The sequence below is a fragment of the Hyla sarda genome, chromosome 2, assembly GCF_029499605.1.
Source record: "Hyla sarda isolate aHylSar1 chromosome 2, aHylSar1.hap1, whole genome shotgun sequence".
Lineage (NCBI taxonomy): Eukaryota > Metazoa > Chordata > Amphibia > Anura > Hylidae > Hyla > Hyla sarda.
Genome location: NC_079190.1, coordinates 61,757,684 through 61,782,777, shown reverse-complemented (window position 1 = coordinate 61,782,777; position 25,094 = coordinate 61,757,684). Strand labels below are relative to the sequence as shown.

The window sequence follows — 25,094 nt, the reverse complement described above, 5'->3', positions numbered from 1 at the left end:
ACTGGGAGTTTTATTCTTCCCCTCATTACAGGGAATCTCCACCTTTAAATTGAAAACTGTCACCTTGATCACCCACACTAAACCCAATACACTGTGTTATAGTGTGGGTGACCAGGAATACAAAGAGGGATCACTTACTATAATCTGTGCTGTGGTTCCCGAAATATTTGCTGGCGAAGTTCCCCGTCTGAATTCAGGGAGTTGTGCGCATGTCACGTGAGCGCATGCGCTGTCAGTTTACATACAGTCATGCAAGATCTGTAGAACTGCCGATGCATGCGCTCTTCCGACAGAATATGAACATGCTAACCTAAGGGGACGGCTGATTGAGAAGACTAAAAGAAGCAGGGGCAGCCAGCCAGCTGAACCCCCGCCTCCTGCGCGCAACTCCCTATATTCAGAAGGGGAACTTTACCAGCCAATATTTCGGGAACCACAGCACCGATTATAGTAAGTGACCCCTCTTTGGATTCCTGGTCACCCACACTATAACCCAGTGTATTGGGTTTAGTGTGGGTGAGCAAGGTGACTTTTCTTTTAAAGGCTCCATCCACCCATACCCTAAAAATTCAGGTGTGACTGCACTTTGCTCCAATCTGCCTTCGTCTCCCATGACACACTGATACAAGTCACTTAGTATGGTCCTTAAGCCATGCAGTAGACGGCAGTAATTTTTTTTAATTTTTACCTTCGAACATACATAACTTTTCCATCTGTGTAGCAGAATGCAAAGTTTTTTTTTTTGCAGGTAAAATGTATTAAAAAAAAGAAAATTGTTAATTTTTGGGTTTCATTTTTTTTAGTGTTCACATGATACGAGCCTGTCAACTTTATGCTGCGTGTCATTGCAAGTATAGTAATACATTTATAAAGTTTTCCAATGTTTTACTACTTTTGTCCAATAAAAACCAAAAAATCTTCCTTTCCCATTCTGGCACACACCAGTTTTTATTCAGTTTTTTTTGTTTGGCAGAATATTTAGCAATTTGTATACATTGCATTTTGCATTGCCATATTCTGAACCTTATAACTTACATTGTTTTACATTGCAGTTTTTTTTGCAGGGTTAGTTGTATTATTTATTGGTACCATTTTGGAGTAGATGAGACTTTTCAACCACTTTTTAATTCATTTTGATTTTGGAAGGAAAGATGAAAAATAATGTTTAGTGAGAAAAAAAAATATGTCCCTCCCCTTCACAGGACTTCAAAAGCTTTTATTAAGGTACTTTGACCATGAATGGGGTTTATTTATTCCACAATAAAACAAACAAGACTTTAAAGGAAACCAATCATCAGATTTTACCCTATATAACGCTTGGCAAAGCGTTATATAGGGTAAAATCTTTATTTTCACCATTCCCGGGGGACGCTCCTGCCCCCAGGGATGGTGAAGATATGAAGTTATAAACTAGTCACCGCCGCCGCCGTAAGTAGTCACCTGGGCGGGGAGCTCTTCTCACCTACTCCCGTTCTTCGGCCAGCAGCGACACCCCCTGATTGATGGGGCGCGTCATTGTTCCGCTCACTGAACGGACGGAGCAGAGCGATGACGCGGCCCATCAATCAAGCGGAGGGGGCGTCGCTCCCGGCTGAAGAACGGGAGTAGATGAGAAGAGCTCCCCGCCCAGGTGACTACTTACAGCGGCGGCAGTAGTGACTAGTTTATAACTTCATATCTTCCCCATCCCTGGGGGCAGGAGCATCACCTGGGAATGGTGAAAATAAAGATTTTACCCTATATAACGCTTTGCCAAGCGTTATATAGGGTAAAATCTGATGATTGGTTCCCTTTAAATAAGCCCTACCGTTTCAAAAAACTTTGCACAGATCAATAATACAAGAGCATAAGGAACTTTGTAATATATCAGACAAAAATGCTTCTTACTTCTATTATTAAGCTTCTATATGTGGAGGGGGTCATCTCCACAGACTGCTCCATATTCCCTCACGCACCTTTTACATGCATGTACGTCAAATGTTGGGAAGAGTTTAAAACGGATTGGATCATGAAAACCATCACCTATCCACAGGATAAGAAAAATGTACATTGCTCAAAAAAATAAAGGGAACACTTAAACAACACAATGTAACTCCAAGTCATTCACACTTCTGTGAAATCCCACTGTCCACTCAGGAAGCAACACTGACAATCAGTTTCACATGCTGTTGTGCAAATGGAACAGATAAAAGGTGGAAATTAAAGGCAATTAGCAAGACACCCCCAATAAAGGAGTGGTTCTGCAGGTGGTGACCACAGACCACTTCTCAGTTCCTATGCTTCCTGGCTGATGTTTTGGTCACTTTTGAATGCTGTCGGTGCTTTCACTCTAATGGTAGCATGAGACGGAGTCTACAACCCACACAAGTGGCTCAGGTAGTGCAGCTTTACCCAGGATGGCACATCAATGAGAGCTGTGGCAAGAAGGTTTGCTGTCTGTCAGCATAGTGTCCAGAGCATGGAGGCGCTATCAGAAGACAGGCCAGTACATCAGGAGATGTGGAGGAGGCCGTAGGAGGGCAACAACCCAGCAGCAAGACTGCTACGTCTGCCTTTGTGCAAGGAGGAGCAGGAGCAGCACTGCCAGAGCCCTACAAAATGACCTCCAGCAGGCCACAAATGTGCATGTGTCCACTCAAACTGTCAGCAACTGACTCCATGAGGGTGGTATGAGGGCCCGCCGTCCAAAGGTGGGGGTTGTTCTTACAGCCCAACACCGTGCAGGAAGTTTGGCATTTGCCAGAGAACACCAAGATTGGCAAATTTGCCACTGGCGCCCTGTGCTCTTTACAGATGAAAGCAGGTTCACACTGATCACGTGACAGATGTGAGTCTGGAGACGCAGTGGAGAATGTTCTGCTGCCTGCAACATCCTCTAGCATGACCGGTTTGGCGGTGGGTCAGTAATGGTGTGGTGTGGTACACTGAATCCGACTGAGCACATCTGGGACATAATGTCTCGCTCCATCCAACAACGCCACATTGTAGCCACCTCATCTGGAGCATGCCCAGGCATTGTAGGGAGGTTATATGGGCACGTGGAGGCAACATGCACTGCTGAGCCTCATTTTGACTTGTTTTAAGGACATTACATCAAAGTTGGATCAGCCTGAAGTGTGGTTTTCCATTTTGAGTGTGACTCCATATCGAGACCTCCATGGGTTGATAAATTTGATTTCCATTGATTATTTTTGTGATTTTGTTGTCAGCACATTCAACTATGTAAAGACGAAATTATTTCCTAGGATTAGTTCATTCATTCAGACCAGACCTAGGATGTGTTATCTTAGTGGTCCCTTTATTTTTTTCAAGCAGTGTATGATTGCTAGGAGTTCCAACTTCTAGGGCCCCACCATTAACTGAAGAGGGATAGTCTGTCATTTGCATGAAGTGGCAGTCAAGCACATGCACTCCTATGCCATTTAATGCATATAGGACTGCCAAAGAGAAGCAATCTTAGTGTCACAGATTTAAATGAAGCAGCAGCATGCATGTTTAAAGGGGTACTCCGCCCCTAGACATCTATTGGATAGGGGACAAGATGTCTGCTCACGGGGTCCCACGATCTCTTCTGCACCCCGTTCTTCAGCTGGACAGAGCGAGGATCACTCCATGGCTGATGAGGAGCAATACAGGGGACGGAGTATCATGACATCACATCTCGGCCCTCTCACGAGGTTACGCCCTGCCCCCTCAATGCAAGTCTATGGGAGGAGTACCTCTTTAACCCCCCCCCCCACAAAAATAGACATGTCACACGAAGCAATATATTTATAAACATGAATAAACAATAGTATGACATATGAAGTATCTGCAGAGAACATGAACACAACTCAAAAAAGCCATTGCTATGAAGTCTGGACTTTAAGGAAAATTTGACAAGAAAAACACACCCAACATTGCCCCTTGTCAGTCACTGTGTCACAAAACAGCATGAGAAGAACACACTGCACAAGTCTTTGTTATTGGAACAAAACAGTGACAACCAATCAGTTTTAGTGGCCCACATCATCTCAAACATGAAGTCTTCTAAAGAGGATGTCAAGCATTCCAGCAAAACAAATACAGTGACCGCCAGCCTGTCAACAGCTTGAAGAGGTGTTATATTAGCGAATACCGGTCACACAGATTCAGGGGAAAAACACTTCCACTGAGCTTTCCTTCAGAACTCACAAGAGATGTATGATAATTCCTACTCAGACTGCAGGAATGTATGCAACAGGTGGAACTTAAGAAGTGGGTTACAGGGTCCAAAAACGACACCACTATATATTTTATATAAGAGCAGAAATAAACCTAGAACATCATGGCTTCAAGTCCATCCTCCATGAATCGCTTATAGATTGACATGAATTTAGCTACAAACGCCTCCAAATGATAGATTGCTTTGCTTCCAAGCTGCAGCCGATGCTCATAGTAAGCAGCCATCTGTGCTACATCACCCTTCAGCTGTCCATCACAGTTATTGAGTAGCTCCGATAATAGGGACTGAAATGAGGGTAAAAAAATTTTTTTTTAACACAAGTTTGTATTTTTATTGGATTAAAAGATTTTTATTCATCACACTAAAGGCACAGTAAGGGTAAGTTTTACAGAATACTAAACGACCCGATTATTCTGTTACAAGCTATACTTTACTACTACTCATAAACTAGAGCAATATTTCCCAGCAAGGGTGCCTTCAGCGTTTGCAAAACTACAATTCCCAGCATACCTGGACAGCCAAAGGCTGTCCAGGCATGCTGGGAGTTGTAGTTTTGCAACAGCTGGAGGCACCCTGGATGAAAAACACTGGACTAGAGAGACACATATCTGATAAGATTTTGAGATCCTTATCTACAGCTCCCCAAACTGAATTGCAAAATGATCTAGGAGTGGATCTTCTAAAAAAAAAACAGGTTAATTTAAATAGTATAAGGGAACATCATGGGTAATCAAAATTTCTAGTGTTGGCGTTTTTCATTCTGGATTTGTTCCGGTGTCTGCCTACAACTAAAAAGGTCAGACAGGGACAGTGCAGCCACATATCTGCTACTGTATTACGGCGCCAAGTCACAGCCTGACCACAGGTCTACTGAACTAAAAATTACACCATCATAGATCACTAGGACTTTCAGTTCGGGCCATTAGACCTGTGTTCAGATTGGGATTTACCGCTGCAAAACTGACTCAATTGTGGTTTTATTCTGCTCATAGGAAACAAGTCTTTCATGGAAAACAATTTTCTCAATTGGACAAAGCCCACCTACCTTCATAATTATCTCAGGTGGAATACAGTGAGTTAACAGTTCATAAAGTCGTCCACGAACTTCAAGCAACCTGTCAAGACCAAGACATTTCACAGTGCTGATAAAATACACAATGTAAAGCAAAAAGGGATTGTACAGGATTATAAAAACATGGCCGCTTTGTTCCATAAAACATTTAACACTTGTCCACATGGGTCTCGAATTGCGGCTCAGTCCCTTTAACTAATGGTGCGGGGGACAGGGGGATTATCGGTTTATCGGCAAGGTAATTGCCGATACCGATAATGCCCAAAATCGTGATTATCGGCCGATAATATCGGCCATACCGATAATCGGTCGATCCCTAATATTTATAAAATTATATTTTTTGGGGACACATTACGACAATTCTGGCACCATTTTAAATCTGCCCCACAAAGCTTTATTGACATTCAGGGATACTGACTATAATTGTGCTACCGATCTTCATTCTGAAGTTTTATCCTTGTAAATGGGTATTATAGGAAGAAGAACAGATCTCTGAAGTCCACTAATGTGGTTGTAAAACCAAATGTTTAAATGAGGCAGAAATTCACAGTTGACTGAAATCAACAATGAGCAAACATAATAAAAACTGAAACTGCCTAAACATTTGCTCAGTGACAGATGGACTGTCATTCTACACATTTATGGACAACTTGTTTTATTTGTTTTGTAACAGAATTTTCCTAAGTGTTGAAAAGTGGATATCCAGACATAATCCCACATTTTATAGTACAACGTTTTACTGAAGACTTGGAGCACTTACAAATAAACAGTAATTTCTTAATAGTTAGAATTGAAATTACTCCTATTATGTTTTGGGAGTAATCAAATAAATATGCAGGAGCTGTGCAAGTAGTTAAAGTTTCCTGCACTTTCTATGTGAATCAGCAGACAACAGGGACCATTTACAAAAGCTTGGAGCAACAGACACAGGTCAAAGTAATAACCTGCATCTGCTGCCAGTAAAATCCCGCTATAGCATCTCTGCTTTATAATCTACAGCTATATCAAGTAGTCATTTATAAGCGAATCTAGGCCATAAACAGCTTGATGTCTAATTTCACTGTTAAACCTTTTCACCTAATCAAAGATTCTCACCTTTGTGGACTTTGTTGACTGACAATAGCATTAGCAGTCTCCTTAACATAAACCTCCCAATCTGTCTCCGGCAGATCTTGATCTGAGCTGAAGGGATATCTGTAACCAAGAACAAACAAAAAAAAACTTAGTTTATGTAGATATATTAACCCCTTAAATGATCACAAGCATTTTTTTTTGTTCAATTCAATAGATCACCATAAAATAAGTATATTTCTAAATACATTCCATAATTTTTTTCATTAATTTAACTTAGAAATGGCTTGTATAAAAGTGGCCACTAGGGGTCCTCACAAAAGAGGCCCACGCTGATCTCTGGCCATTGCTATATGAAAACAGACTGTGGCAACACTCCTGGCCCGTCTGAATACAGCAATTGAGGGCGGGCTTTAGAAGGCTCTGTGCGCGCTCCCGGTGAGAGATCGCAAGTTGCGCCCGTGCAGACTTGCGTCCGCTCCTCCCCTCAGCTCTCAGAAGATTTCTGAAGCTAGAGCTGGGGGGAGTGCAGAGCGAAGGCAGAGCAGGTTGAGAGAGGAGGTACACGCCCCCTCCTCTCCCCTCCCCCTGCTCTGCCTTCAGAGGATGCAGGTCTGCATGGGAGAAAGAAGAGAGCAGGGGAGAGAGGACGTACAGGGCTCCTCATCTCCTCCCAGAGCTCAGCCTGTGTTCACTGAACGGAAGGATGACAACGTGCACGGGCTAGGGAATAAATCTGGGAGGTTTCTCCTGAATGACACATGCTGGGAGTTGTAGTCTGTTATGTGTGTGTATGCTAGTGTTTCCCAACCGGGGTTCGACCTCTGTGCCCGTGGTTGCCCAGACAGCCAGCCCAGGATATTTGTACAAGCAGTCCAAACTCACAGCACCAGACAGGTCAAGGATCTTCAAAGAAGCTGGGTAGTCTTTATTAACCCCACATCAAGAGCAACGTTTCGGCAGTAGTAGCCTTTGTCAAGGCTACTACTGCCGAAACGTTGCTCTTGATGTGGGGTTAATAAAGACTACCCAGTTTCTTTGAAGATCCTTGACCTGTCTGGTGCTGTGATTTTGGACTGCTTGTACAAATATCCTGGGCTGGCTGCCTGGGCAACCACGGGCACAGAGGTCGAACCCCGGTGCTGTCCCACCACCTTCTGGATTCAAAGTGGCCAACTTCAAAATGGCCGTCATGGTCACCACCCATCTTGAAAAGTTTCCCCCCTCACATATACTAATGTGCCACAAACAGGAAGTTAATATCACCAACCATTCCCATTTTATTAAGGTGTATCCATATAAATGGCCCACCGTGTGTGTTTGTATGTGTGTGTGTGTGTGTGTGTGTGTATGTATGTGTGTGTGTGTGTATGTATGTGTGTGTGTGTGTGTATGTGTGTGTGTATGTGTATGTGTGTGTATATGTGTATGTGTGTGTATATGTGTATGTGTGTGTATATGTGTATGTGTGTATATATATATATATATATATATATATATATATATATATATATATATACACACACATACATATACACACACACACACACACACAGGGTGGGCTATTTATATGGATACACCTTAATAAAATGGGAATGGTTGGTGATATTAACTTCCTGTTTGTGGCACATTAGTATATGTGAGGGGGGAAACTTTTCAAGATGGGTGGTGACCATGACGGCCATTTTGAAGTTGGCCACTTTGAATCTAACTTTTGTTTTTTCAATAGGAAGAGGGTCATGTGACAGCATATATCTTTCCCCCCATATATCTATCCCTGCCAATGTCTTGTGGACAGATCTGTTCCATGATGGGGGGTTGTAGTACAAATGCCTCCCCAGCCACCGGCAGACTCCTGCAGCCAGGGAATTACTCCCATCATGGAAACAAGTCAATTCCATGATGGGAGTAGTAGCAGTCCAGGCTGTGGGAGTCTGTAGACAGAGGTGTTAAAACTGCTGTACATGATGGATGTTATAATGGGTCTTACCGGATGAATATGCCTGTAATTTAGGGCTGGGCGGTATACCGGTTCATACCGAATACCAAATTTTTTGGGCTGCACGATATGAATTTTCCCCCATACCGCAATACCGGTTGGGCCCCTCCCCCTCGGGAATGTATTATCAGCCCAGCGCAGCTCTGTCCCCACATCGGGGAACTAATCCTATGTGACCCGCCAGCACTGTTCTGCCCCCCCAATTAATGATCAGCCCAGCGGGGTACTGCTCACATATGTCAAGCACTGCCCTCCTCCTATGCCCGGGCTGCAAAAGATAAAGAAAATAAACTGTAACTCACCTACGTCAGCCACACGCTGGGGACAGGTACGTCGGACAGCCGTCAGCCTATCACCGGCCGGAGCGATGTACCGCCCTGGCCAGTGATAGGCTGAGCCCACTGTCATGTAATTAGCTCTGACCGGTGATAGGCTGAGCCCACTGTCATGTAAGGAGCTCTGGCCTGCTTCTTACATGACAGTGCGCTCAGCCTATCACTGGCCAGGGCAGGACATTGCTCCGGCTGGTGATAGGCTGACGGCTGTCTGACGTTCCAGTCCCCAGCGTAAGGCCGACGTAGAGTACAGTTTATTTTCTGTATCTTTTGCAGCCCGGGCATAGGGATACAGCGTACGCCAGTGGTCTCCAACCTGCGGACCTCCAGCTGTTGCAAAACTACAACTCCCAGCATGCCTGGACAGCCATTGGCTGTCCGGGCATTCTGGGAGTTGTAGTTTTGCAACAACTGGAGGTCCGCAGGTTGGAGACCACTGGCGTACAGTATAGAGTTCCATTGCCGGCGGCCCCTAACAAAGAGGAGGAGGGCAGTGCTTGACATATGTGAGTAGTACCCTGCTGGGCTGATCATTAATTGGGGGGAGCAGAACAGTGCTGACGGGTCACATGATTTGGGGGGGGGGGGGGGATCTGAACTCCGCGCGCGGGTCACATGATTAGGGCGGGGGGGGGGAGCAGAACAGCGCTGGTGGGTCACATGATTGGAGGGGTGAAAATATACCGTGGAACCGAAGTTAAAAAAAAAAAAAAACAGCGTGAAACACATATTTGGTCATACCGCCCAGTCCTACGTTATTTTGAGGGAGGTTATTCATCCGTTATTATACATCCATTTTTACACAAAAAACTGTTTTATAACGGATGAATACTCAGTGTGAAAGGAGCCTTAAAATGCCTCTTCTGATCCCTATAACTTATTTTTCCATACAAGGGGTTGTATAGGGGCTTTTTTGTGCAGTCATCTACATTTTTTATCGTTAACATTTTTTATTTTGATGGGACTTTTTGATCACTTTTTTCTGCTACATGAAATGACGAAAAATCAGCAATTATGGACGCTGGTATTTTTTTTCTTTTATGTTTACGCCACTGACCGTGGGAAATCCTGTCCCCAACCCAAAATCATTCAGCAGGCATCCTGCGCAAACACCTGGGGGGGGGGGGGGGGGGTCCTGAGATCCCAATGTCGGCGATTGCCGCAAGTCAATTCAGACCGGCGACCTTCGGCGATTCCAGGTCATACATGTCTCCAGTGACCCGGAAAATAAGGGGGATCAGGGCTGTCCAGTAGGTGAGCTATACAGTGGTCTCTAAACTGTAGCCCTCCAGAAGTTGAAAAACTACAACTTCCAGCATGCACAGACAGCTGTTCGGGCATGCTGGGATTTGTAGTTTTGCAAGATTTGGAGGGGTTCAGTTTGGAGATCACTGTGCAGTGGTCTCTAAACTGTACCCCTCCAATTCTTGCCCCCCGCTGGCTAAAAGGCCCCCCCCCCTCCCCCGCTGGCTAAAAGGGATTTTTTTTCCTCATTATGTCTCTCATAGTTGAGGTATACCTATGATGAAAATTACAGGCCTCTCATCGTTTTAAGTGGGAGAACTTGCACAATTGGTGGCTGACTAAATACTTTTTTGCCCCACTGTATATTTTAATGGTTATTAAATACATTATTTAATACATTCATGCACGTGGCATTACCAAATATTTTTATTTTATTTTGTTAACTTTAATTTGATAAAGGGGGTGATTTAAAGTGGAACTCCACTGGAAAAAAATTTTTAATCAACTGGTGCCAGAAAGTTAAATAGATTTGTAAATTACTTCTATTAAAAAATCTTAATTCTTCCAATACTTAGCTGCTGTATGCTCCACAAGACGCTCTGTACTGCTAAGTACAGGAAGGATTAAGATTTTTTTAATAGAAGTAATTTACAAATCTGTTTAACTTTCTGGCAACGGTTGATTTAATAAAAAATAATAAAAAATTAAGGTTTTCCAGTGGAGTGTCCCTTTGAACTTTTATTTAGGGGAGGGGCTTTTTTTTCAACTATTGCCTTAATTTTATTTTTTTTACACTTTTTTTTTCTCCCCATTGGGAAGTGTTTTCCACAGTGTGCCTCCAGTTGTTGCAGAACTACAACTCCCAGCATGCCCAGATGGCCAAAGGCTGTAGGGCATGCTGGGAGTTGTAGTTTTGTACCAGCTAGGAGACACTCAAATGCTGTGCCGTAGGAGCCTATAGCACAGCACTGATTAGTGTTATCAGCGCTCCATTACTATAGGCTGCCTGCATTATTGGAGCACTGATCAGACGAGCCAAAAGCAGGTAGGGAGCACGCGGGTTTCCCGATCAGCTCCAGTGATCAACTTTGATTGCGGCATCTAAAGGGCTAATGCCGAACATCACCCGGAACGGTGATGCCCGACATTAGCCAGTATAAAGAGAGAGCAGCTCCTGAGCTCCCTTCATACAACCACTGCGCTGTATACATACAACGGCCAGTGGTGGAGGGGTTAATTCACCTCCTCCCAGCGCTCGGCACTGCTGGGAGGAGAGAGTGTTTTAATAATGGAAGGTTCGGAGAGGACCTGACCAGGGGGGGGGGGGGGGGGGGAATCGCAGTCTCCCCCAGCTTCCTTCCGCGGCCAGGGACACACTGGAGGAGTAGGCAGTGTAGCGCCAGAGAGAGCCAGCAATACAAAGTAATTATATACCCCCATCACGCCCTGTACACTTTTTAAACTATGGGACTACACAGCTCAAAAAAAAATAAATAAATAAATAAAGGGAACACCAAGATAACATCTTAGATCTGAATGAATGAACTAATTGTATGAAATACTTTCGTCTTTACATGGCTGAATGTGCTAACAAAATCACACCAAAATTATCTATGGAAATCAAATTTTTCAACCCATGGAGGTCTGGATATAGAGTTACACTCAAAATCAAAGTGAAAAACCACACTACAGGCTGATCCAACTTTATGCAATGTCCTTAAAACAAGTGAAAATTAGGCTCAGTAGTGTGTGTGGCCTCCACGTGCCTGTATGACCTCCCTACAACACCTGGGAACACCAGGGCCAACCGCACCAGCATATGGTCACACAAGGGGTCTGAGGATCTCATCTTGGTACCTAATGGCAGTAAAGCTACCTCTGGCAAACACATTGAGGGCTGTGCGAACCCCCCCCTCCCCCCCCCCCCCCCCCCCCCAAAGAAATGCCACCCCACACCATTACTGACCCACTGCCAAACCGGTCATGCTGGAGGATGTTGCAGGCTGCAGATCGTTCTCCACAGCGTCTCCAGACTGTCATGTCTGTCACATGTGCTCAGAGTGAACCTGCTTTCATCTGTGAAGAGCACAGGGCGCTAGTGCCGAATTTGCCAATCTTTGTGTCCTCTGGCAAATGCCAAAACGTCCTACACGGTGTGTTGGGCTCTAAGCACAACCCCCACCTGTGGCCGTTGGGCCCTCATACCATCCTCATGGAGTCTGTTTCTGACCGCTAGAGTGGACACATGCACATTTGTGGCCTGCTGGAGGTCATTTTTGCAGGGCTCTGGCAGTGCTCCTCCTTGCACAAAGGCAGAGGTAGCGGTCCTGCTGCTGGGTTGTTGCCCTGAAATGGCCTCCTCCACGTCTCCTGATGTACTGGCCTGTCTCCTGGTAGTGCCTTCATGCTCTGGACACTATGCTGACAGACAGCAAACCTTCTTGCCACAGCTCGCATCCTGGAGTAGCTGCACTACCTGAGCCACTTGTGTGGGTTGTAGACTCTGTCTCATGCTACCACTAGAGTGAAAGCACCGCCAGCATTCAAAAGTGAACAAAACATCAGCCAGGAAGCATTGGAACTAAGAAGTGGTCTGTGGTCACCACCTGCAGATCCACTCCTTTATTGGGGGTGTCTTGCTAATTGGCTATAATTTCCACCTGTTGTCTGCTCCATTTGCACAATAGCATGTGAAATTGATTGTCAATCAGTGTTGCTTCCTGAGTGGACAGTGGGATTTCACAGAAGTGTGATTGACTTGGAGTTACATTGTGTTGTTTAAGTGTTCCCTTTATTTATTTGAGCAGTGTATTTGGGGGGAAAATAAAGCACGCATTACCCTGCTTCACAAATTGTGCTCCCGCTGGTACTTAGCGCTTACTGCGTGTCTTCAGCCGGAATTGCTTATATAAGTTCCAAGCCACGCCCTAATTTAAGCCACGCCCACTGAAATTATTGTCAGGAAAATCCCTTAGCCGAAAATGCCCTTTTTGGCCCGATAATTTTCGGTGGCTGAAATTTCAGAGCATCCCCAGTTTTTTTTTTTTTTTTTTTTTTTTACAGCGTTAACCGTGCAGGATAAGTTACATTATAGTTTTATAGTACACGTCATTATGGAAGTGGCAATACCTATTAGGTATATGATTTGTATTTTTGATGACAATACAGGGTTTTATTGGGAAAGGAGCATTTTTTTTTTTTTTTTTTAAACACTTGTTTTAAAAACATGTACTGAACAACCTTTTACTATTTTATTTTTCACTTTTTACAGGTTATACTATGCTGCAATACATTTGTACTGCAGCACAGTATAACCTGATCTGCTGCAGATACTACAGACCGTGCAATACAGCCTGTGGCTGGATCTCACAGGTTTCCGTAGCAGGCAGACATAGCAACCAACGGCGACCCGCAATGGTATCGCGGTGCCGCCATTGGTGAACAGGAGGAGCGCACTACCCGTCAACACCATAGATGCCGTGATTAGGATTGATCACATCATCTATGAGGTCAATATGCTGCCGGGACCGGCGCGACCGCAGCCCCGGCAGCTATGGCGGGTCCCCAGGTGTGATTGACAGCCGGGTCCCGCCACCGATCTCCTGCGCTGCTTGCGGCAGTGCAGGAGATCGCTAGGACGTATGAATACATCCCAGCGAGTGAACATGTCGGGTGCTGGGACTTATGCATACGTCCTATAGCAGGAAGGGGTAAAACCTTTAGGATTTTCATTTTGTTTTCCTGGTGAACAATTACTTGCCAACAAATATTTACATATACACAAATGAAATATGGTAATTTTGCAAAAACAAAAATAACCATAATATGTACGTACTGTTGAACGCGACAAGCCTCACATATGAGAAGTGCTTTTCGAAGGTTTCTCCCAGATTTATCTGCAATTTTTCGGGCAAGCTCTTGTGGTAGAGAAAGTCCTTCTTTCTTGCACACATTAAATAGGACTGTACATATCTGCAAAGAAATGCTTTGTTAAGTTCCAAATAGAAAAATTATTAAGCAAATATCCAGTTGTATACAGTACAGGTCACTAACATCAGGCAATGCTTAAAGCACTAATGTCATTTAAATTAACTTTTGACATGTCTCAAAGGTTTACGCACTTTGTAAAAACGTATCCCCTAGCCAAATGATAAGGGATAAGGTGTTGATAGCGGATAGGGGATAAGTTTCTGATCCCCCAGCGCTCTCCTGTTTGAGGCAGCGGCTGTCACCCAGCATGCATGGTTCTTGACAGTTCTCTCTGGCCGCCACCTTCCAAGATAGATTGGTGCTAAAAAGAAGTGACGTCGTAGCATTGGCCAATATGGTACCCCCACCCCAGTCTGCGATTGGCTAAGAAGGCCATCACTTGTGTTTAAGAGTGCATCTCAGAGCGAGGGCTGGAGCACGCTGTGGAAAAGCATCACATATTGATGCGAGGGCGTCGTACAGGTGAGCGCTGGGGAAGTTTCCAGTAGTGATCGACAGATTATCGGATTGGCCGATATTATCGGGCGATATTCACGATTTTGAAAGTTATCGGCGATTTTGAAAGTTATAATGCAACCAGCGCTGCTCCGCACGGCAAAACAGGGCGTGCGCACTAGGCGCACGAATCGCGGGACTTCAGTATTGGCCCTGAAGCAGTGGCGGATCCGAGCGGGCGGGCGTCTGGAGATCACGTCCCCGCAGCTCTCACTCACACTGCAAAAACGGAGCAGCGTGTGAGAAAGGTGAACACTGCTGGGGCGCAGTGTGGACGGGCAAATTATAAGTGAGGGAGGCAAATTATAAGTGAGGGGCACATGTCAGGGGGGCATTATATGTGAGGAACACAGGACATGGGGCATTATATGTGGGGGGGATCACAGGACATGGGGTATTATATATGAGGGGCACATGACAGGGGGGCATTATATGTGGGGGCACGACAGCCCCGCCGTCATGTGTCCATATAATGCATGGAATATCGGTATAAGTTATCAGCTATCGGACTGAAAGTTCATAAGTTATCGGTATCGGCTCTAAAAAAAATCAATATCCGTTGATCCCTAGTTTCCAGCAGTCGGCTCCGCGATCAGCAACTTATCCCCAATCCTTTGGATAGGTTATAAATTTTTTATAAAGTGCATAACCCCTTTAAGATTGGTTGAGCTGTCAGTGCTGAGATTATCTTTAAAGGGGTACTACAGGAAAAACCATCTTATCCCCTATCCTTTGGATAGGGGATAGGATGTGTGATCGCGGGGTTCTTGCCGCTCGGAACCCCACAATCTGCGGGCTTGCAGCATCAGTGTCCGGAACACGAAAGCAAAGAGCTTCTGTTTTTGTGTGACGTCACACAACAACCCCTCCATTCATGCTTATGGGAGGAGGGAGTGACTGCTAGTACGTAGCCATCACGCCTCCTCCTATAGGCATGAATGGAGGGGCGTGGCGACTTTTCGCCAGTCATCCGGCACAGAGTAGAGCTCACTCCGTGCACGGATGACCGGGATGCCGTGCTGCAGATCGCGGGGGTCACCCGTGGCGAGACCTTCACGATCAGACATCTTATCTTTCGGATAGGGGATAAGATGTTTTTCGCCGGAGTAACCCTTTAAGACATTAGTTATAGCCAGGTGGAGAGCGCAGTAGCACACTTCCCTCCACGGCTCAATGCAGGAGATGGATTCCATGTGGAGTCCATTTTCTATAACCACACAGTGTGCTAAACCGGCGCGTGCCGCTTGAGTTTCCAGGCTACAACTAATGATCAAAGGGGTCTCAGTACTGAAACCCTGACTGATCTTAAAGGGGAACTCCTGTACATAAAATCTTATCCTCTACCCACAGGATAGGAGATAAATGTCTCATAGTGGTGCTCTCCCCATGCACGCAGCGGCCAACATGCCCCCTCTATGTATCTCTATGGGAAAGCTGAAGATACACAAGCGCTTTACCTCCAGCTCTCCAGGAGAAATACATGGAGGGGCATGCCGGCCATTGCTTTGTGCTATGGTCAACAGTAATCCGCACACAGCTAAGGTCGCTCCATGATGGGGAGAGCCGGGGGGCCTGGCAGGAGATCACAGGAGGGTCCAAGCAGTTGGACCCCCTGCAATCACTTATCCCCTATTTTGTGAATAATGGATGATAACTTATGTACCAGAGTTCCCCTTTAGCATGTCTGTGCCACATGACAAAAAGTAATGGTATGAGTGTTCAGACCGCCCACTAATTAGGAAAACAAGCCAGGAGAAATCTGCACTAAGCATGTTCACTCCCGGCTCTGTGCCCCAAGACGAACTTACAATGTAAGTCTATGGATTTATTCGGTCACATGAACAGAAAGCAGGGAGTGGAGTGCTGCTTGCTCTTGGATTGTTCTAGCAATCAGTCGTGGTCTGAATACTAAGACACTGACATGTCTCTAAGAATTGTCAAAAGTTATTTTAAGTGATTGGTACACTTTAAAGCGTTAACGTCATTTAAATTAAAAGGGACTGCAAAGGATCAAATAAAAAAATTAACAAATAATTCAAACAAAAAAGTTAATAAAAAACACACATTTAGTATCACAACAATTAGAATAGTACAAACTACTATAGACTTAAATTTCATTAATTAGATCGCTTCTTTTTTTCAGGCCATTTTAAAAATGAAGGAAGCGATCTGATTGGTTGTTATGAGCAACTGGTCAACTTTTCCTCTGCATAGGTTTTAAATCTCCCCCATATCAGGACCAATACCTCTTCAACGCTCGGAGCTGGCACACGAACTGCCAGACATCTGCTTCGTATTGGAGAAATCACTTTTGATGTAGAATTACAACATAAAATGAGTCTACAAGTAGACATATATTTCTCCATGGTTCTTCTTAATGCGTGCTGAGCATCTTTAGTAAGTTTATCCACTTCTGTTAGCAGGACAACTGAAGAGGGCAAAAAAAACACACTGCATAAGAGAGTGCACCTTTACAGTAACAAGTATAATGTCATTACGGGGATTTATAATTGGTTTTACCCTTGTTTTTTAGAGTCTTTAATTTTTGTGCAATAGGTGAAAAAAAGTCACAAAATGTTTGAGCAACTTATTTAGGCTTAAAAAATAAAACTTGAATGTAGAGCAGCGTTAGTTTTTCGGCAAGCACTTACATTTTTGCACAATCTCACATCAGCCTGGGCCACCTAGAAACTTACCTACATCTTATCTACTATGCTATTTTTGAAGAATGTGCATCCATGCAAACGGGGTAAAAAGAACTTATACACCCCCCCCCCCCCCACACACACACACACTGCCCAAGACTGAGCCCTAATGCAGATTTTCCATGATGAAGAAGCGATTCACTACGGTTGTGATCTTTAAGGTAATTCCAGGTTTTACTGACACTTTTTGCTTCAATTAGATATGCAAGTCTTGAACCCCCCTACTGTATTTTTTAGGGATCGACCGATATCGGTTTTCTAGGGCCGATACCGATAATCAGTGGAGGTTAGGGCCGATAGCCGATAACTTATACCGATATTCCGGTATAAGTTATCGGCTATTTATCCCCCCGCGACACCGCTGCAGATCATTGATTTAAAGCGGGCGCTTTAAATCAATGCACTGCAGTGGCTTTTGCTGTGCCATAGACCGCCGTCACCACCCGCTTCTCTCCCCCTGCCTGTCCGGGGGTCCTGAGTCCTATCACCGCCACCGCTCCCCCCACCGCCGCACCGCGACCGCCCCCCGCACCGGCCCCATTGCCTCCCCCATCCCCGGTTTTATAATTACCTTTTCCCAGGGTCCACTCTACATCTGGCTCCGGTGGCGTCCTCCTGAGCGGTCACTGTGCGCACTGACGGTGAGGTCACGTCGCGCACGTCACTCGTCATTCCGCACAGGGTAACGCAGGACGCAGCAGGAGCAAGAAGTAGCGTGGGCCCCAGGAACAGGTAATTATAAAACCGGGGATGGGGGAGGCAATGGGGCCAGGGCGGGGCAACGCGGCGGGTCGGGGGGCTGGGGGGGTTGGCGGTCGCGGTCCGGCGGTCGCGGGGCATTATCGGCAAGGTAATTGCCGATACCGATAATGCCCAAAATCGTGATTATCGGCCGATAATATCGCCCATACCGATAATCGGTCGATCCCTAGTATTTTTATCAGTAATTTTAGGATTATTGGGGGGAGATTATCAAAACCTGTGCAGAGCAGAGCAAAAGTTGAGAAGTTGCCCATAGCAACCATATTTCTTTTGTTTTTAAAAAGGCCACTGAAACATGAAACAATATGATTGGTTGCTATTGGCAACTTCCCCACTTTTCCTCTACACAGGTTTTGAAATTCTACCCAATTGTCCTGCTGGACAGTGAACCGCTATCCCATTTCCAAATCTCTGGCAGATTGAAGCAGGAATTCCGCCCAGAAATACATTGCTGTTATTGGGACTAGAGACATTAGCGCAAATTCTGTCTGCTGCACATGAAATATGTGGGTGGAAATTGTGCAGCATGGATGGGCCCTTAGAATCTGGGCTATTTTGTTAGGTCCGTTAAAAAAGGTCTGAATTTAAATAATTTTAATAGCAGTTTGTAATTCAACAAAATAGGAAAACCCCTAACTGTACTAGTAACAATCTTTACTTGTTTTTTAGATAATTACCTTTAAAATCCCTCTGAGTACTTGTCTCAAGTTGCTGTGACTGGGCAACAGTTTTCAACAATTCTTGGATGACAACACGATCACTATTACCAGCATCACTGGAAAACATAGATCAAAACTATTTTTAAAGTTATTTGAAGACTAAAGCGGGTCTCTAGTTTAGGGGCAAATTAACCCCCTAACAGTTTAAACAAGCTCTTCATGGATTGATGGTCAAGGCCAATACAGTTTTCCTATGTAAAGGTCATTATAATTGTGGGCGCACTATCACTGATCAGGCAGCAGGAGTATGGCGATTAACACAGCTGGAAAGAGCCTTCTGGCAATATAACCCTTTACATGCTGTGGTCAATAGTGACTGCTCCATGTAAAGAACAGCGGTGCAAGTGCCAGACACAGCCTCATACTTTACATTGCTGCTAAAACAGTGAAAGGCAATCTTTTTTTGAGAATATTGAGTATATCAAAACATGCAATAAGAGAGTTATAACTAACAAGTACAAAAATAAAAAAAACAAAGCCCCTTTGTCATAAAAACAAAAAACAAAAAAAAAACAACACAAAAACCCACACGGTATGGCCATAATGATTATGACCTGAACAATAAGGTAAACATGTTACAGATGGTGACTTATGAACGCCATTATAAAAATATATAACAAAAATTTTAAAAAATTCTTGCAGAATAGCTTCCCCTCGTCCCCCCAAAAATAAGCTATTTTATGTACCCCAGAATAGCAGCAGCAACAACTAGTACAACTAATCATGCAAAAGAAGAAAAAAAAAAAAAAAAAAAAAAAAAAAAAAAAAAAAAAGAAGTAATCATATGGCTACCTGAATAGAAAAAGAAAAAAAAATGATGGCATTTGACAGAGCAACATAAAAATTTATGTTAATGTTAAACATTTTCAGATACATTGGGGGAGATTAATCAAGACCTGTGTAGAGGAAGTGTTTACCAGTGTCCCATAGCAACCAGATCGCTTTTATTTTTTTCAGAGGCTTTTTAAAAATGAAAGAAACGATATGATTGGTTGCTATGGGCAACTGGTCGACTTTTCCTCTGCACAAGTTTTGATGAATTTCCCTCATAATGCCTATAAATCTTGTTTTTTGGTCTGTATTTTTATCCTAAAAAATATGTGTGCACATAACCTTACAATGTAGCAATTCCACAAGCGGAGATTCCCTCTGGCGGCCACCGACAAAATACTTCGGCGGTAGGACCGTGTGGCACTGCATTGTCACCATTGACGGCTATGCAGTGCTCAGGGACTTCTGCGCAAGGAATGAAGACGTTCTCTCTTTGAGCAGAACAATTTCAGTAGCGGAATTGTCCGCCGCTGAAATTCCTCAGTGTGAATGGGTTTCGAGGAAGACCCATTCACACTGATGTTCATTGTGCGAAATTACGCAGTGTGAACGTTCCCTTAGACAACAACTGTAATAAAATAGAGTACACCATTGATCGATGCAGCATACCTTGGATTGACCTCCAGATGATAGTTGCTTGAAATTGTGCTAATCTCAATCTTCTTTTTTGCAGGAGTCTAAAGATATAAAAAGATACTTGCTGATACTGAGTGATCTTTGCTCATCTGTGGCCTAGTTTTGGCTCTCAGCTTTAACTAATGGGGAGTAGATCTATCGCTCAAAATGAATAACTATTCAACTGCATCACCAGCCAACGACAGAAAACATCCATCTTTTTAACCCATCTCTGTCATCAGGTGGAAATATTTACCCAAAAAGGAGCAGGAAATAGCATCTTACAGGTGTGTATAGTTTAAGACCCATGCACACTATGGAAATTCCACTCAAAATTATTCTGAGCAGAATTCTGCCTGAAGCAGCCTCCCATTGTTTTTAATGGGATTCTGCTGCTCTGCACATGGTAGAATTTTGGAAATTCCAGATTCCATACAAGTTAATTTTTTGGGTGAAAGTCTGCCTGGAAATGCATTGTTGTCAATAGGATCAGTACTTATTGTCCGCACAGACATAAGCGCCAATTCCGCTGGCGCCTGCTCCACACTGTATCTCTGCCCAGAAACTGTCTGGACAGAAATTACATAGTGTGCATGGGCCCTTAGCTTTGTTACATAATTGTGATATGTGCTTTACTCTCTATGTAAAACATTAAAGATAACATTAAAGGAAATGTCATCACTTTCATGCCGCCTAAACCATAAGACACTGGGGCGGTACCACCCTGTCCCATCTGCAGTGATTGATAGATTTATGTTTTGGCATAAAGAAAGAGCTCAATAAATCAAGGCCAGTGGGGCAGGTAGAAGGTGACTTCCCTAATGACTTATGATTCAGACAATGTGAAGGTGATACGTTCCCTTACATAATATGCACAGCTGCTGAAATAAAAATAAAGATATAAAACCAGTAAAGCAAACAGTAAGTTACATGTTGGAAGAGGACATACCGTTATTGACTGATGTTCAATGCGCAGTTTCTCTACTCCAGCACCATAGAGCTCTCTTAGCACACACATAATTCTGGTCTTCTTCCCAGCGCCAGATGGGCCAAACACCAGGAGGTGAGGAAAGTCTCCACACTGCACCTACAAACCAGTAAGAGAACCTCATGAGAATTAACAAGAACTGTCACAGTCATTCCCTATTTCCCAAACAAAAGACTATAGGGGAGTGTTATCATAACCTGTGTAGAGGAAAAGGTGCACAGTAGCCCACCACAGCCAATCAGATCCCTTCTTTTATTTTTTTATACCTTTTTAAAATTAAAGAAGCAAGCTAATTGGTTGCTATATGCAACTGCACCTCTTCCTTTGCACAGGTTTTGATAAATCTCCCCCTATGATCTACATAGAGTAGAAAATGTTGAATTTTGCTAAGAATCTGTCATAGATCTCAGCTTTAGGAAAAATACATAGCAAAAATTGCATAACAACCAGGCAGCATACGTACACAGCAGCTTCTGGTCCCGATACACTCCAATTCCTGGTGCTGGGGGCCCAAATGCTAGAGTGCCGCTCAGTCACAGCACTGAAACAATACTGTGGCCCCTCCAGTATTAGAATCTATTTGAGTTTCCCAGAGATAAACTGAGCATAAAAGCATATTTTAGTGGTATGTCATCACTGTGAGATGGGAAATTAAATAAATGTTTAAAAAGAAGGCTAAACATAAAATTGGTCTTCCCTGGACATTTCCTTTTATTTTAAAAATGCTTCTGCTTTGCCAATCACTGACTATAGCGGTGTGTTTTCCTCAGAGTTCAGTGTTTCCCAACCAGGGTGCCTCCAGCTGTTGCAAAACTACAACTCCCAGCATGACCGGACAGCCAAAGGCCTGAAGATTCCGAGTGCAGCCAGAGCCGACTGAATCAGTCGGCACTAGGACCGTACGGACACTGCAGTCTCCAATAGACTGCAATGTGTTCCGCGAGTATTTCCGCCTGAAGAATGAGCAACCCCTTTCTTCAGGCAGAAATTTTCAAGTGGATTTTCCGTTTACAAATTCCAAAGTGTGAATTTATGAACGGAAACCCATTCACTATACCATACATTTTAGTAAGCAGAATTTCTGCCTGCAATTTCAAAGCAGAATTGCTGGCGGAAATTCCGTAGTGTGAACCTAGCCTAACACTTAGGTCCTGCAGCTGCTACATCAACTAGCTGTCACATGACCAAGTTATGCCATAGTGTTGTCTGCTGTCGGTCACACACAAAGTATACGCTCGGGAAACGCACTAAAAATAGTCACTATGGGGGAAATGTATCAATGTTTGTGTAGGTGAATTTTTTCCTGCTTTGTCACTAACAAATTTAGAGCAAAAACAGTCTACATGCAATAATAAATGAGACCACATTTAATCCATGTAAGGGCTCGTTCACATTCCTGTTGTGCACTGGTAAGTGGAGCACCGTAGGCTAGTCTGTTGGAACAACGGGAGTTGCTAAAAAAAAAAAAAAAAAAAATACTGTATCTCTTACTTCTATTCCCCACACAACTTCAGTATAATACCAGATCCCCAATGGACAAATCAATGGAATCTTTCGAGACCTGGTGGTATCAGTTGTATCCAACCCGCTTTGGGTCCATTTTGCATAAAAAAAATAAAAAAAAAAAACACACATACAGACCCAGAACGGGTTGGACCACAACAGCCGTGTAAACTTAGCATAAGCCAGTGGGCCTGATGTGAACAAACCACGATTTAGATTTGCATAAACGTAGTGTGAATAGCCTCTAATACTTATATTGCTAGGAACGCCCATAACGACCACGGATGTAAATGTACATCCTGGTTTGGCGGTACATCTACGTCCTGTGTATGACCGCGAGCATCGGAGCGGTGCTCGCATCATACACGGCAGACACCCACCGGTAATGGCCGATATCCGCGATCGTGCGGCTGTCCGCCATTAACCCCTCAGATGCCATGATCTGTACAGATCACGCATCTGCGGCAATGCGCATGTTAAAATAGATGATCGGATCGGCCGCGGCGATCCGATCATCTGTAATGGCAGACAGAGGTCCCCTCACCTGGCTGCGGCCATCTCCTGGGGTCTTCTGCTCTCATCTGAGATCGAGCAGACCAGAGCAGGAGATCGCAGGTTAATACTGATCAGTGCTGTGTCCTTGCATAGCACTGAACAGTATTAGCAATCAAATGATTGCTATAGATAGTCCCCAAAGTCCAAAAATGCAGCTTTTTTTGTCACATTTTATCGAAATTTTTTTTTATAAAAGATGATATAAAAGTTTTATATTTGCAAATGTGGTATCGATAAAAAGTACAGATGACGGCGCAAAAAATTAACCCTCATACCGCCCTATTTTATTTATATATATATATATATATATATATATATATATATATATATATATATATATATATATATATGGAAAATTAAAAAGTTATAGGTGGTCAAAATAGGGCGATTTTAGATTACTGATTTTGTAAGCGGTTAAGCAATTAAGCGGTACAAAAATATAAAAGTATCTAGCCATGGGTATCAATTTAATTGTATTGACCCACAGAATAAATAACATATGTCATTTTTACCGTAAATTGTACAGTGTTAAAACGAAACCCTCCAAAATGGGAAAAATTGTGGTTTTCATTTAAATTTCCTCCTAAAAAATATTTTTTTGGGTTCGCCATACATTTTATGGTAAAATGAGAGGTTTCATTACAAAGTACAATTGGTCACGCAAAAAACAAGCCCTTATATGGGTCTGTAGATGGAAATATGAAAGTTATGGATTTTAGAAGGCGATGAGGAAAAAACAAATGCAAAAATAAAATTGGCCTGGTCCTTAAAGGGGTACTCTGGCGCTTAGACATCTTATCCCCTATACAAAGGATAGGGGATAAGATCCCTGATCGCGGGGGTCCCGCCGCTGGGGACCCCTGTGATCTTGCACGCCGCACCCAGTTTATAATCAGTCCCAGGAGCGTGTCCGCTCCGGGTCTGATTACTGTCGATCACGGGGCCGGAGCGTTGTGACGTCAAGGCTCCGCCCCGTGTGACGTCACGCTCCGCCCCCTCAATGCAAGCCTATGGGAGGGGGCGTGACCGCTGCCAAACCCCCTCCCATAGGCTTGCATTGAGGGGAGGAGCGTGACATCACACGGGGGCGGTGGTCGCCGGTAATCAGACCCGGAGCGAACATGCTCTGGGGACTGATTTTAACTGGGGTGCAAGATCACGGGGTCCCCAGCAGCGGGACCCCCGCGATCAGGCATCGTATCCCCTATCCTTTGGATAGGGGATAAGATGTCTAAGCGCCGGAGTACCCCTTTAAGGTGAAAATGGGCTTGTTCCTTAAGGGGTTAAAATGGTCAGTGGAGTTTTAAACGGCTCTATCGGGTTACGAATCAAATAGGTTATTTGTAAACTGCTTTATTTACCAAAAATGACTCCTTACTCCAGAAAAGAAACTGTTCCAAAGGGTTCGCATGCAGGTGCCTCCCTTCCCTATAATCTGCTGTCCACTGTTTATTGTCAGGAAAATCTGTCTGCAGTAACTAGAGATGAGCGAACTTACAGTAAATTCGATTAGTCACAAACTTCTCGGCTCGGCAGTTGATGACTTTTCCTGCATAAATTAGTACAGCTTTCAGGTGACCCGGGGGCTGGAAAAGGTGGATACAGTGAGTCTCCTAGGACTGTATCCACCTTTTCCAGCCCACCGGAGCACCTGAAAGCTGAACTACTTTATGCAGGATAAGTCATCAACCGCCGAGCTGAGAAGTTCGTGACGAATCGAATTTACTGTAAGTTCGCTCATCTCTAGTAGTAACCATTAGATCAGGACACAACACAGGAAATGGAGCGGGGATTAATATGTGGAGGAGAAAAAAAAAGCCTGGACTGTACCTACAAGCTGCCATTTTGTATAGGTTTTGGGTTATTTGGGTGATAATATAGGGCTTTATTGGGAAAGGGGCATTTTTTTTATCTTTTTACACTTTACTTATTAAAAAAACATTTTCTCTTTATACTTCACTTTTTTACTGTTATACTATGCTGCAGTACATCTGTACGGCCGCAT

At 44.0% G+C, this 25,094-nt stretch overlaps 2 protein-coding genes across 3 annotated transcripts in view; one reads left to right on the top strand and one right to left on the bottom strand.

The window, feature by feature from the left end:
* Positions 1-296: 296 nt before the first annotated feature.
* STARD13 (StAR related lipid transfer domain containing 13) overlaps positions 297-25,094 on the top strand; it is a 508,748-nt gene continuing 483,950 nt past the window's right edge. Inside the window, exons 1-2 of the mRNA XM_056561898.1 lie at positions 297-450; positions 20,102-20,330. The gene's annotated coding sequence lies outside the window, so the exon portion shown is untranslated. The remainder of the gene's footprint in view (positions 451-20,101; positions 20,331-25,094) is intronic.
* The window catches only part of RFC3 (replication factor C subunit 3), a 37,855-nt gene continuing 16,042 nt past the window's right edge, over positions 3,282-25,094 (bottom strand). For both annotated transcript variants that reach the window (XM_056561910.1, XM_056561909.1), the window contains exons 2-9: positions 20,993-21,130; positions 20,038-20,105; positions 18,556-18,653; positions 16,658-16,839; positions 13,762-13,898; positions 6,372-6,470; positions 5,250-5,319; positions 3,282-4,488 (exon numbers count right to left, since the gene is read on the bottom strand). In XM_056561910.1, coding sequence (XP_056417885.1) covers positions 4,297-4,488; positions 5,250-5,319; positions 6,372-6,470; positions 13,762-13,898; positions 16,658-16,839; positions 18,556-18,653; positions 20,038-20,105; positions 20,993-21,061 — 915 coding nt within the window. In that variant the 5' untranslated portion in view covers positions 21,062-21,130 and the 3' untranslated portion in view covers positions 3,282-4,296. The remainder of the gene's footprint in view (positions 4,489-5,249; positions 5,320-6,371; positions 6,471-13,761; positions 13,899-16,657; positions 16,840-18,555; positions 18,654-20,037; positions 20,106-20,992; positions 21,131-25,094) is intronic.